We start from the raw sequence: 12,444 nt of genomic DNA, 5'->3' as shown, positions 1-12,444 counted from the left end.
ATTGTCCTAAAGAGGTGAGGACATTTCAGATGCCACTGTCTCATTGGGTGATGATGATGAGGAACACAAAGGCCAAGGTGCTGTCTCCTATAACTCTTCCGATGGAGGTTCTATCGGGGAATGGGGAGGATCTGGTGGTAGGAGGAAACCCCCATGGGCTCAAATATGGCCAGTGGTAGGGCACTGGACCCTAATCAAGGATCTGTGCCCCTCAACCAATGGAGAACCTCTATCAGATACCCAGGGTGAAAACCCCTTAGTGATGGAGAGTGATGCCTTGATCTCCGGCCCAAGATATGTATGAGCCAACCTCTGATCCCAAAGAAGAGCCTGAGTCACCTGAAGAGGGGAGCATGGTACCGCTTGGTGTCGAGGTGCACTCTTGAGTCTCTGCAGACAACAGTATCGAAGGGAGCATACTGGGCTTGCCTCTGCATGGCACTGGGCAAGGAGACACAGGAGGGTCCAAAGTTGGCCATGGTATTGGAAGTTGACCTCTACCTGCAGGTAAGTCCAGTGCAGTCTGAGGATTCATCGATACCAAATGAGATATCTCCTGTACTGCTGGAGAGGCCAGTATCGAGAGGCAGAGGAAATCCTGGTATATGCCCCGGTGTTGGTTCCGAGAGATTCCCCTGATGCGGCTGTTGTTGCATCGAAGGGGTCGGTACTGCAAAATGGGTTGGTCTCCGTGACATAGCCAGAGTGCTGGAGCTGATGACCCCATTGACTGAGATGCTGTCAGCACCGGGGAATATTTCTCCTCTGAGGATACTCTTCCCCCACTTTCCAGACTGTTTTCTGGTTGACAGTCCTGGAGACCTTGGCCTCTTGGAGGATGAGTCCTTAGAAGCACTATGCTGATGCTTCTTTCTCAGTGCTGGGGAAGGAGAATGATGCCAAAACTCAGCAATGTCCCGAGTGGCACTTCTGACTGAAGTAAATGTACTTGGTGGCTGCCTCCGAGAAAAGGTTGCAGAATCTCATCTCCCTATTCTATTTAGTCTGGGGCTTAAAATCCATACAGATCTAACTCTTGTTCCAGAAGTGACACTTGCCGAAGCACTTCAGACACCTAGAATGAGGGTCAGCCACCAGCATGGATTTCCTGTAGCCAATGCCAGGTTTAAAACGCAGAGACCAAGGCATTCCCCAGTATCAGGCACCAGCACCCAGAAGAAATGGAAACTGACACTCCACTAAATTATGAAAAAAACTATTAATAAATGAAACTTACACTAAATTACCACTTCACTATATACAAGAGAAAAAACAAATTTCCTGAAAGAGAGAATACTTGCAGAAGCAAGCCAACACACACTGACTACCAAACTTCTTACCAACGGTAAGAAGGAACTGAGGACGGGTCGGGGTGGCTCTGCCCTGGATACCATCATGCAACAGCACAAGGCAGCAGAAGGAGCATGCAGTGCCCTGACAGGTACTGCTAAGGGAAAAATCTCTAACTCTGGTGCACTGAGCACCCATATACTTGAAGTGGACGGACAACTGCAATCACTTACGTTTTTTCCCCCCAGGAGACACAATAGAAGCAATGGCAATTCGATCTTCCCTTCACTCTTTCCTCTCTAAAGTGCATTAACCCAGAGAGAATTGTGACCTTAAGAGCCCGTCAATGCCAACTGGCAGTGGGTTCAATGTTCTATAACAGCAACTCTTATGAGGCCTGATAAACTCACTACACCTAACACACTGCTGTCATAGTATATATCTATAATTTCATGAGAGGTATCAAATGAAAGCTTAGATCAGACTGGTCATCATAAGCATTGTGAGATGTATGTGTAATTGGTACATAAGGAATTACTACTAAAAATAATTGGTACATAAGGAATTACTACTAAAAATAACTTTTAAACTATGTAACCAGGAAGAGTTCACAAACAGTTTTTTTCCAGACAGGAGATAAGATGTATATCTCTCTGTCACATGTAATTAAGCCAACACAATGGAAGCCCCATTTGCATGTGAAGTCAACAGGAAAAACATGTTGCTGGGAGGGATGTGAAATCAACAGGGAGAACACTGAAGAACATTCAATGGGAGAGAAGAATCTTATCTGAGGGTGCACTTTAAAAGGGTCATTTCAAAGGTTTACTGGACTATATGAGGAAGGGAAAAGGATCCCTTTCTTATCCTTTCACTGAGGAGGCAAAAAGGACAGGGCTTTTTCCATTCATGAAAGTTGGATCCTAGCCATGTGGGCTAGTGATTCTGGGAGGCTGCTTTAGGTGAGAAATTAGACAAGAACTTTAGTCTGTTAAAGTTAAGAGTCTAAAAAGAGAGTTATACCTTTTATTGTACATGTAACCTGTTGTTCTTGTTATCCTTGCTCACCAACTCTTAAATCTTAATCTAGTAAATAAACTTATTTGCTTTCACAATGAGTAGATTCCAGTGCTGTGTTGTCAGATCTGATCTGAGTTGTGCCAGTCAAACTGTGCATACGCTGTCTCTTTTGGAGACAGCATACCTGATTATTTCTGTAAGTGTCCAGTGACAGGGGCTGAATACCTCAGATGGGGATGCTGGCAGAGGGGCTTGAGGGTTGGTGTGTGTCTGTCACTAGCTGCACAGAGAGGGTAAGGTTTGCGGACATCTGGAAGTAACTGCTATGTCTGTGGCCAAAGGCTGTTGGTTTTAGGGAGCTGAGCTACAGCAGGCATCAGGCAAAACTACTGTATGTGAAGGGCAGGTACTGGCACGGTACCTCACAAGCCTGAGTACCCCTGGGGAGCATCACAGGGCTGCACTGGCAGGTGAAAAAATAGTTGTGTCTTTATGTCCATTCAATTACCTGTCCTAGTGTGGCTGCCATTTAGTGACTGCTATAATAGTTGTGTAAAGTCTACCAGTTCATTTCTCAATTGCCACTGAACAGCGATCAGAAAATAATTACTTTTGATTACTAGACTTGATTTGATCCACTGACCTGGAGAAAAAAGATTCCATATCTCATTATCCATCTGTCACAGGGCAGGTCTCACCCTTGCAGCGTCTCCTGCTGGTCGTCCAGGGAATTAGCGTTTCCAGCCTTCGGAGCACCCTCCGCAGGTCAGTGTCCTGCTTGCCGCTGGGCCCGAGTCCCTCCTAGACCCCAGTGCCCCTTTCAGGCCATTGTGCTGCCCCCGGCAGTACCCCTACAGATCTGGGTCTCTCCTCCCCGGAGAACCTCCCCCCTCTATCCTCATCTCACCTCAGTCTTTTGGCTACTGCCAGTCATCATCTAGCCCCCGCTCACTGGGGCAGACTGCAGTGTAAGTGCCACTCATCACTGGCAAGGGGGGTTTGGACCTGCTGCCTCTGCCTACACTTGGGCTGCCCTCTGCAACCCCAGTATCTTTTTCGGCTTGTAACAAGGCCTGCAGCCTGTGGGGTTTCTAGGTGGGAGCTCCCCAGCTCCTCTGGCCTTCCCCCAGCCCTGCCCCACAGTACCTTTCTTTTGGCCTTTACCAAGGCCTGCAGCCTGGGGTGGTTTCTAGGCCAGAGCTCCCCAGTTCCTCTGGCCTTCCCCCCAGCCCTGCTCCAGTCTCAGTACCCTGCTTAGTTCCTAGCAGCCAGGCCCATCCCTCTCCACATCTAGAGAGAGAGAGACTCTGTGTTCTCCTGGCCCACTGCCCTCTTATAAGGGCCAGCTGGGTCCTGATTGGGGCGTGGCTGCATCTGTGGCTGGTTCCCCAATCAGCCGAGGCCTGCTGCTTTTCCTAGCAGCAGCCCTCTCGCAGCCTCAGCCCTCTCCCAGGGCTGATTTCAAGCCCTTCAGGGCAGTAGCGGGTAGTCACCCTGCTACATCATCCCTGAGTCATTCAGGAGTTTTATTTTTAAATATTATTTGATCTGTGTTCTTAGATTTTTATCTATAATTTATCATCTATCTTTTTTTCTTTAAATTTAACCCCCCCCACTTTTTTTTTAGAAAGAACACATTATATAGGACAAGGACTTAAGAATCTGGCAATTGTACTACAACATATATGAGCATGAAAGTCTGGCCTTCTACTGAGGCCAAAGCATATGGCTGAGTTGTTCTTTTCTTAAATACAGATTAGTGTTTTCCACCTTTAACTATTGCCAGCAGAGCACCATGTTCCTTAGCTACCTCCCTTGAAAGCAAATACTGCTTCTGAACATCAGCCAGTAATCTGGAAAATGTTACAAATTCCTGGCACCAGGCACTAAATTCTGTGTTACTTCCATGACATGCATGATCTTTCTGCTGGTTCAGAGTGGAGGATCTTGGATTGTGCATTATGTAACATTCCAGTACAAAACAGTTTCCCCTACACAGTTAGAAAATACTCTTTTTAATAGAAAGAGAGAAAAAATATGCAAGACTCACTCAATAAAGTAGACTTCCCCTTTTTCTGTGTAAGCCATTTCCCAATTATCAGGCAATGGGCCCAACTCATCATTCTCTTCAGGTTTTGTTTGCTTTGTTACATCCATATTCTCCTTTGCTTCTTCAGGCTGACTGTATACTGGCGCAGGATAAGGCTGGGAAGAAATCTCACCTGAGGCACCTGTACTCTTCTCTTCATGTTCACTCGATTCTACAAGAGTAGAAAAAAAGACTTTCTTATCCCTGTGTTCCTAACTCATTTACATAATGTGGAGGATTTTATTGCATCAAAGTCTGTGAAACGTCAAGTCTCCAGACAAAGTCAAAGGTTTTATTGGTTTTACCTCCAAGAAGTTTTTTTTTTTACCTAGATTACAAAACAACAACAGCAACAAAAAACAACAAACCGAACCAAGAAAATAAAGAATCAGACATACAAGGGCAAACAAGCTTTTCATCGCACTGCAGGGCTCGTGGGGTTCTGTGGAATATTTACCATATCTGCACATCATTGGTTCTACTCCTTAATGCTTCTTGCTTGCTCTCTCCCATGGGTTCTCCTAAATCAACTGCTAGCAGTGATGCAAAGGCAGCCTTTTATCCAGTAGTACTAGCTGTCATGGATCCACAGGATCGGTGCTACATCCCCAGCTTTGGAACTGTCCCTTGCACGAACCCCTTTGATCTGCCGGATCCCTAGGGATCTCACTTTTTCTTCAGGGTAGGCCACATGGCCTCACCCACTCCTCAGACTGAACCTCTGGGCTTTAGCACTACTGCTCCATACTGTGAGCTCTGTCCAATGACAGAGAAAGACTCCTGGTGTAGAGTTGTCCACTCTTCAGGGACTAATGCGCTTCACCAAGTATTTATAAGAACACTCAAGCAGTGTTTATTAAACAGTAGAGTTTATTAGTCAACTGGAACACAGTATAAGAAGTCCTTAGGTCGGAGATTCTCAAACTGTGGTCCGGGGAGTTCCATTCAGGTGGTCCACGCATAGTTCCTGCTAAGGTGCGCACCTGGGCGGCTACACACAAGAGAATGAAGGGCCATCCAGCTAATCAGTGGAGCTGTGCAGGAGTGGCTCCACTAATTAGGTGCCTGGACCCTGGAGACGATGCACATCTAAGGTGAGGTGGTGGCCGTGGGGGGAATAGGAGGTAGGTGGGAGGGAGAAGTAGGGTGAGAAGAGGGGGTGGGGGGAATTTGGGACGTGCAGGGCTGCGGCGGCCAGAGAAAGAGGCAACTTTCCCCAGCTCCAGGGCTGTGGCTTCCCTCCCTCAGCTCTGTGGCTGCTGTGACAGGGGAGAGACCCCCCTCCTTCCCAGTCCAGCTTGGGGGCTGCCACGGTGGGGAAGAGTGGGCACATCCATTGCATTAGAAAGGTAAGACTACTGATATTAAAATATGAGTTGTGTGCTTTTATTTGTAGAACAAAAAACATTTTTTATTATTATTAAGGGTTTTTTTATATAGCGCTTTTATCCAAAGCGCTAGTTAGCTAACGGTAGAAACAATATTTGGAAAAATCATTAAGTGGTCCGCCAAGACCCTCAGCAATTTTCAAGTAGTCCACGAAAAAAAAGTTTGAGAACCACTGCCTTAGGTTAAATCTTAGTCCATTGTCATCAGCTGAGAGCCCCAGCCAAACTGTAGTGAACTCCATTTTCTGGCTCTGTGTGTCTCTCAGTCTGACCTACTTAGTCAATCTCCAAGTGAGACAGCTTGAGCTTCTTCCAGAGCTCACTCTTATCCTCACACCTCTAAGTCTTCTGTTCTCAAGCAGGGTCTTTGCTCAGCTTCCTTGCTGAGACATGGGGAAATCCATGAGTCATTGGAGCTTGCAGTGCCTCTCTGACCCTCTTGCTGATCTGGGTTGGTTTCAACCATTTCTTAACGACTCTTCATTCCACCTAGACAAGGAGGTGATACACATGCCTATATCTCTTTTTCTGCTCTGAGAACAAATTTAATCCTTCCCCTTGCCCCACTGGTTAGCCATTATAGCCTGATCTATAGAGTATATTTTTATTATATTGATTACTTTAAGAATCCTCAGTTACCACTTTGAGGGTTGACGAGTTCTTGTCTGTCCTTTTCTATAATACTTTGTGCTAGTTAGCTTTTGGAGCTACGTTATCATCACCTTGGAGGAATACTATCCTCTTTTTTGATCAGATGTGAGGCACAGCTGAAATGTCTGCCAAGGGACAGAGGTACTATAGAGAGAAGAATATGACAACATAGGCACCACTCCCTAAAGCACCCTTCTACTTGGAAGAGGGATAGCTCAGTGGTTTGAGCATTAGCCTGCTAGACCCAGGGTTATGAGCTCAATCCTTGAGAGGGCCACTTAGGGATCTAGGGCAAAGTCAGTACTTGGTTCTGCTAGTGAAGGCAGGGGGCTGGACTCGATGACCTTTCAGGGTGTCTTCTAGTTCTATGAGATAGGTATATCTTCATATATTTTTAAGAGTGACTCATTAAAAATGACACCTTCTCACTCAGCAAATCTGCTCTCTGTGTATTAAGAATTATACCTGCTTACTTTGACTAACATAAGCTCCTGTTATTTTCTTCTTCTCTTAGCTCTGTAGCGTCAACACAGCTGTGAAAAGGATCTGTTTTTTTTTCTGTTTCACAATTTATCAACAAAACTGTTCATTCATTTCCAAAGGCTACCCCATTGTCTTGAGATTATTCCTACTGTAGGAATGAGGCCCAGTTCTGCATGTACATTGTGTTTCTGGAAGTGAAACAATGAGCATGTGAAAAAGAAGAGAGGGCATGTGTGGAGTCCTCTTCCATATTTTAGAGGTGGCTTCCTCATTTTAAGACCCTAGCAGCCAGTTTCTCCCTTCAACCGAAAGGGCAGCACCGGGGTACGAGTGTACAGAGCAGAAGTGGAAGTGTACAGGGGAGTCAACCCGGAACAGTGCACTGTCATCAATCAGAGGTTTCCGGTGTGCTCAGTGAGAAGGGGGCACCCATCAGGAAGTCTCTTGAAACTGATACGCTTCTCAGCTTACTCCTAACATTGACTCTTAAAGCCGAATATCAAAACTCAATTAAAAATTACGAAACAGATAGCCAGGCCTGTCTGCTTGGAACTTATAGACCACCTCACTGGGTGCACCTTAAAGAGCCTCCCCTGTAATGCAGCATCAGGTCAGACTCCCCTGAGATAATGAGGGAAGTCAAGCTACATGGAATTCCAGTTGAGAGGGAGAAAGGCACCAGTGAGTGGGTCTCAGCATGCCAAGGCAAACAAGGCAGTAGGGCTGATCCACTGGGAAAATGCAGAGAAAGTAGGGGAGGAATGCATCTGTTCATTGCCCTTCCTGGTCCCTTTGCCACTCCGCCACCCTGGAGAGAAGGCAGTAAACATCCCAGCTCACACTGGAATGGAACTGGAACTAGAACTAGCCCTGCTACCCCTGGGAAAGGCAAGGATGGAACTGGCTGGCTCCCCTCTTCTCCTTCCAGCTGATGGTTGACTGACCGTTGTGTGGAGAGGTTGTTCTACCTCCCTGCCCCCATCCTGCTGTCCAGACCTGCAGCCCCAGTAGTAGTATGCCCAGGGAGGGAATAGCTCAGTGGTTTGAGCGTTGTCCTCCTAAACCCAGGGTTGTGAGTTCAACCCTTGAGGGGACCATTTAGGGATCAGAGCAAAAATCTGTCAGGGATGGTTTTTGGTCCTGCTAGTGAAAGCAGGGGACTGGACTTCATAATGTTTCAAGGTCCCTTCCAGCTCTATGAGATAGGTATATCTCTATATTAAAAAATCTTGGAGTCACTATGGATAGTTCTCTGAAAACATCCACTCAATCTGCTGCAGTAGCAGTCAAAAAAGCGAACAGAATGTTGGGAATCATTAAGAAAGGGATAGCTAATAAGACAGAAAATATCATATTGCCTCTATATAAATCCATAGCACGCACACATATTGAATACTGTGTGCAGATGTGGTTGCCTCATCTCAAAACAGATACATTGGAATTGGAAAAGTTTCAGAAAAGGGCAACAAAAATGATTAGGGGTATGAACAACTTTCGTATAAGAAGAATTTAGTAAGACTGGGATTTTTCAGCTTGGAATAGAGACAATTAAGGGGGGAAATATGATAGAGGTCTATAACATTATCATGGGTGTGGAAAAAGTAAATAAGGAAGTGTTATTTACTCCTCTTAACACAAGAGCTAGGAGTCACCAAATGAAATTAATAGGCAGCAGGTTTAAAACAAACAAAAGGAAGTATTTCTTTACACAACGTACAGTCAACCTGTGGAACTCCTTGCCAGATGATGCTGTGAAGGCCAAAACTATAACAGGGATAAAAAAATAACTAGATAAATTCATGGAGGATAGGTCCATCAATGGCTATTAGCCAGAATGGGCAGGGATGGTGTCCCTAGCCTCTGTTTGCCAGAAGCTGTGAATGATCGACAGCAGATGGTTCACTTGATGATTACCTGTTCTTTTCACTTCCTCTGAAGCACCTGGCATTGGCCACTGTGAGAAGACAGGATTCTGGGCTAGATGGACCTTTGGTCTGACCCAATACAACCGTTCCTATGTTCTTATGAGGCCGAATAGAGAGACTAAGGGCAAACCGTAAGAACCAGGGGTTAACGGATACTATAATTGCCTTCAGAAACTTTAGTATTGGTGATTATGTGTGAGCCAGATAGAGCATAGCTGGATTCTCAGATCACGGGTCTGGCAGTTAGGAAAGCAGTGTTGCCAACTCTTGTGATTTTATCTCAAGTATTGTGATATATGGCGTTTTTCTTAAAGACCAAGCTTCTGCAGTCATATGATTAGACGAGCTGTCATTAAACAACAACAACAAAAGCGTTTCCCAGATCTCATCATTGCAGAGAAATGCTTGAAAATATGAACCCTAAGGAGCAGAGGGTAGACCCTCACTTGCTATACATTGTCATATCTCCATTCTAGTCAACGGTGCTGTGGTCATTTATACAATCTGGAGGTCTGCCTCATAAAAACAGAAGTCAAATAAAAAGGACCCAATGTTTATTTAATTATTTTTTTTTAAATCTCAAGATTTCTAAGCCGATCTCAATATTTATTGGGGACTGATTAATGAACACATGATTTTGGCTATACTGGGAAAACTCCTCTTGATAAGTGTAAAAGTGAGCAATAAAGGTGCTATAATGACATTTTAACAAAATGCATTTCCGAATAGAACGACCCACATTTTACACTATAGAATCGACATTCCACTCATCTTTGATTTAGAGTCCAGCATTGTATTGCCATTTAATATTACACATTTTGTTGTGGGTATGTATGTTTCAAATGTTTTAGGTAAGCTATATATCACCTTTCCTGATTCTCTTCCTATTAATATATATTGATAAATAATGTTTGACTTAAAAATATAATTCTGGTACAAAAGGTTAAAGTTGAATAAAATCAAAAACATTACAGCAACTCACTAACAAGGAGGAAATAAACTCCAAAGGCATCTTATAAATATCTGCGTTCAAATAACATCTTTGATTTAAAGATTTAAAAAGATTGTTCCATAATATGTGCCCCAAAATACATTTGTCACTAAAGAAAATAATGAATTGACTTGATATCAGGTGAAACAGCCTACTGGAGATACTGTCTCCAGATGGAAAAGATTATATGGTCCAGTTTCAAAATATATTCAAAAGCAATCAACAGTGAGCGCCTTGAGAAGTGGCAGTGGAGGCAATGGTAAAACATCAACCTCTTATTATATGTGTTAAACATAGCACATTCAGGGGAAAGAAGGAACATTGAGACAGCCTGCATTAAAAATACATTTAAAACCATTGTAAATGAAATTAAGTTAGATCATTTTGTTTCATCTGCATAGTAACAAACCAAAACAAAGTTTAGCAATTGGCAAATTACTAAATCTGATGAATTACCCTCTGGAAATGTGAAGTGCTAGATTAGTGATACATTTTCTTATGTTTCAAAAATACCCCTAAAATGTCTTATTTGATTATTCTAGAGCTTGATCCTTAACCCAAAGTTGCTGCTGGCAGTTCAAATTGTGTCATTGTTTTACTTATAATCTAACACTTGGAAGTTTCCACCTAACCATGTGAAATGAACGTGCCAGGTTAGGTTTTTATTTTAATGCTGCAGATTATTCATGCAGTAAAGTATAAAACCTTGTACTTTTGGAAGAAAAGAAACAACCCAGCTGCCTGAAGCAATATAGACAGAGAATAAACTAAATGAAATAATATAAAATATTGATGTTTGAATTGGTTTGTACATCTGTGGAGAAAAAACAGTTATAGCTCTTTTTAGGTAGTATTGGTGTCATCATATCTGAGTCAACAATTCCTAGTCCTGCATAGGAAGTCATACATCTCTTTTTAAATCATTCCTATATCGTAATAAGACAGCGCACTCCTCTGGGATTGTTACACCTTTTGGCATGGTTGATGACATTTGGAACTTGGCCTCTTGCTTTGCAGAGCAGCCGAGGGCATGCAATAATCCTTCTGAAACACTTTCCTTGTCATGTTTTATTCCTTAATTAATTTGAGCCTGAAAAAAAATTTCCTTTTTGGGGTGAAACGTGTAATTGTTGTAATAACTTCCAATTGTCTGGAGGGGAAGATGAATAATACACATAGAATCACAGAAATGAAGGGCTAGAAAGGACCTCGAGAAGTCATCAAGTCCAGCCCCCTGCATTGTGGCAGGACCAAGTAAACCTAGACCATCCCTGAAGGTATTTGTCCAACCTGAATTGAAAAGCTTCCAATGACGGGGACTCCAGGATCTCCCTTGGAATCCTATTCCAGAGCTTAACTACCCTTATAGTTAAAAAGTTTTTCCTCATATTGAACCTCTACCTCCCTTGCTGCAGATTAAGCCCATTACTTCTTGTCCTGCCTTCAGTGGACATGGAGAACAATTGGCCACTGTCATTTTTATAACAGCTCTTAACATATTGGAAGACTTTTCAGGTTACCCCTCAGTCTTCTTTTCTCAAAACTAAATGCTCCCAGTTTTTTCAACCTTTCCTTATAGGTTATGTTTTCTAAACCTTTTACCATTTTTGTAACTCTCCTCTGGACTCTTTCCAATTTGTCCCCATCCTTCCTAAATTGTGGCGCCCAGAATTGGACACATTCTTCTAGCTGGGAACCTCACCAGTGCCGAGTACAGTGGGACAAGTAGCTTCTGTGTCTTACATACGACATCCTGTTAATACACCCCAGAATCATATTGACCTTTTTTGCAGCTGCATCACATTGATGGCTCATATTCAGTTTGTGGTCCACTATAACCCCCAGATCCTTTTCACCAATATTACCACTTAGACAGGTCTTCCCCATTTTGAATATTCCATGACATTATAAAGGCATGTTTCATATGGAGTTTAGAAAGGGGTAAAAACAGCTTCGGTGAAAAGTGTGGAGCCAGAGGTGGTGGCTAGTAAAGTATTGAATCCTGATGTTGTTGCTAAGGAGACTGATTTAACTTTTTGTAGATTTGAGTGCGAATTTCCCAACAGTATGATTTATAAGCAGTACCACACATACTTTGGACACCCTAAATCCAAATGATAAATTAATATGATGAATAATAACAACAATAATAATTAGTATTATGGTAGAAGCTAAGGGTCCCAATCAGGATTAAGAACTCACTATAATAGGTGCTATGCAAACACATGCCCCAAAGATCTTATCCCCTAACAGATGATAGCAGGGAGAAGAGCTACAATATCCCAGTAAATGATTATGGTGCCATTGATAAATGTCCTGTCACTCCTTCTTTGTTCTGTTCACTGAGTCTTCTTGTTTCTCTCTCTCTTTTTCAGGATGGGTCACTCAGAACTCTGTACACATCCCGCTCCTCTTCTCCCTCTACACCCTATCTCTTGATGACATCCTGGCCACATAGAAGTCAATAGCAAAATCCCCAGTGACTTCAACTGGGCCAGGATTTCACCCCTCATTCCCAAACATGGCTTTGCCTCCCATATTTATGCTGATGATTCACTAATCTACCTCCTTACTCTAGGTCCATCTCCCTCCATCCAAACTAAAATC

At 43.5% G+C, this 12,444-nt stretch overlaps 1 protein-coding gene across 9 annotated transcripts in view; it reads right to left on the bottom strand.

Moving 5' to 3' along the window:
* MAGI2 (membrane associated guanylate kinase, WW and PDZ domain containing 2) overlaps positions 1–12,444 on the bottom strand; it is a 1,104,792-nt gene that overhangs the window by 358,697 nt on the left and 733,651 nt on the right. For all 9 annotated transcript variants that reach the window (XM_054017487.1, XM_054017504.1, XM_054017538.1 and 6 more), the window contains one exon: positions 4,361–4,571. In XM_054017487.1, coding sequence (XP_053873462.1) covers positions 4,361–4,571 — 211 coding nt within the window. The remainder of the gene's footprint in view (positions 1–4,360; positions 4,572–12,444) is intronic.

Source organism: Malaclemys terrapin, chromosome 1 (genome assembly GCF_027887155.1).
Source record: "Malaclemys terrapin pileata isolate rMalTer1 chromosome 1, rMalTer1.hap1, whole genome shotgun sequence".
NCBI classification, from domain to species: Eukaryota; Metazoa; Chordata; order Testudines; family Emydidae; genus Malaclemys; species Malaclemys terrapin.
The sequence above is the reverse complement of the archived record's forward strand: the minus strand, read 5'-3'. Positions and strand labels throughout refer to the sequence as shown.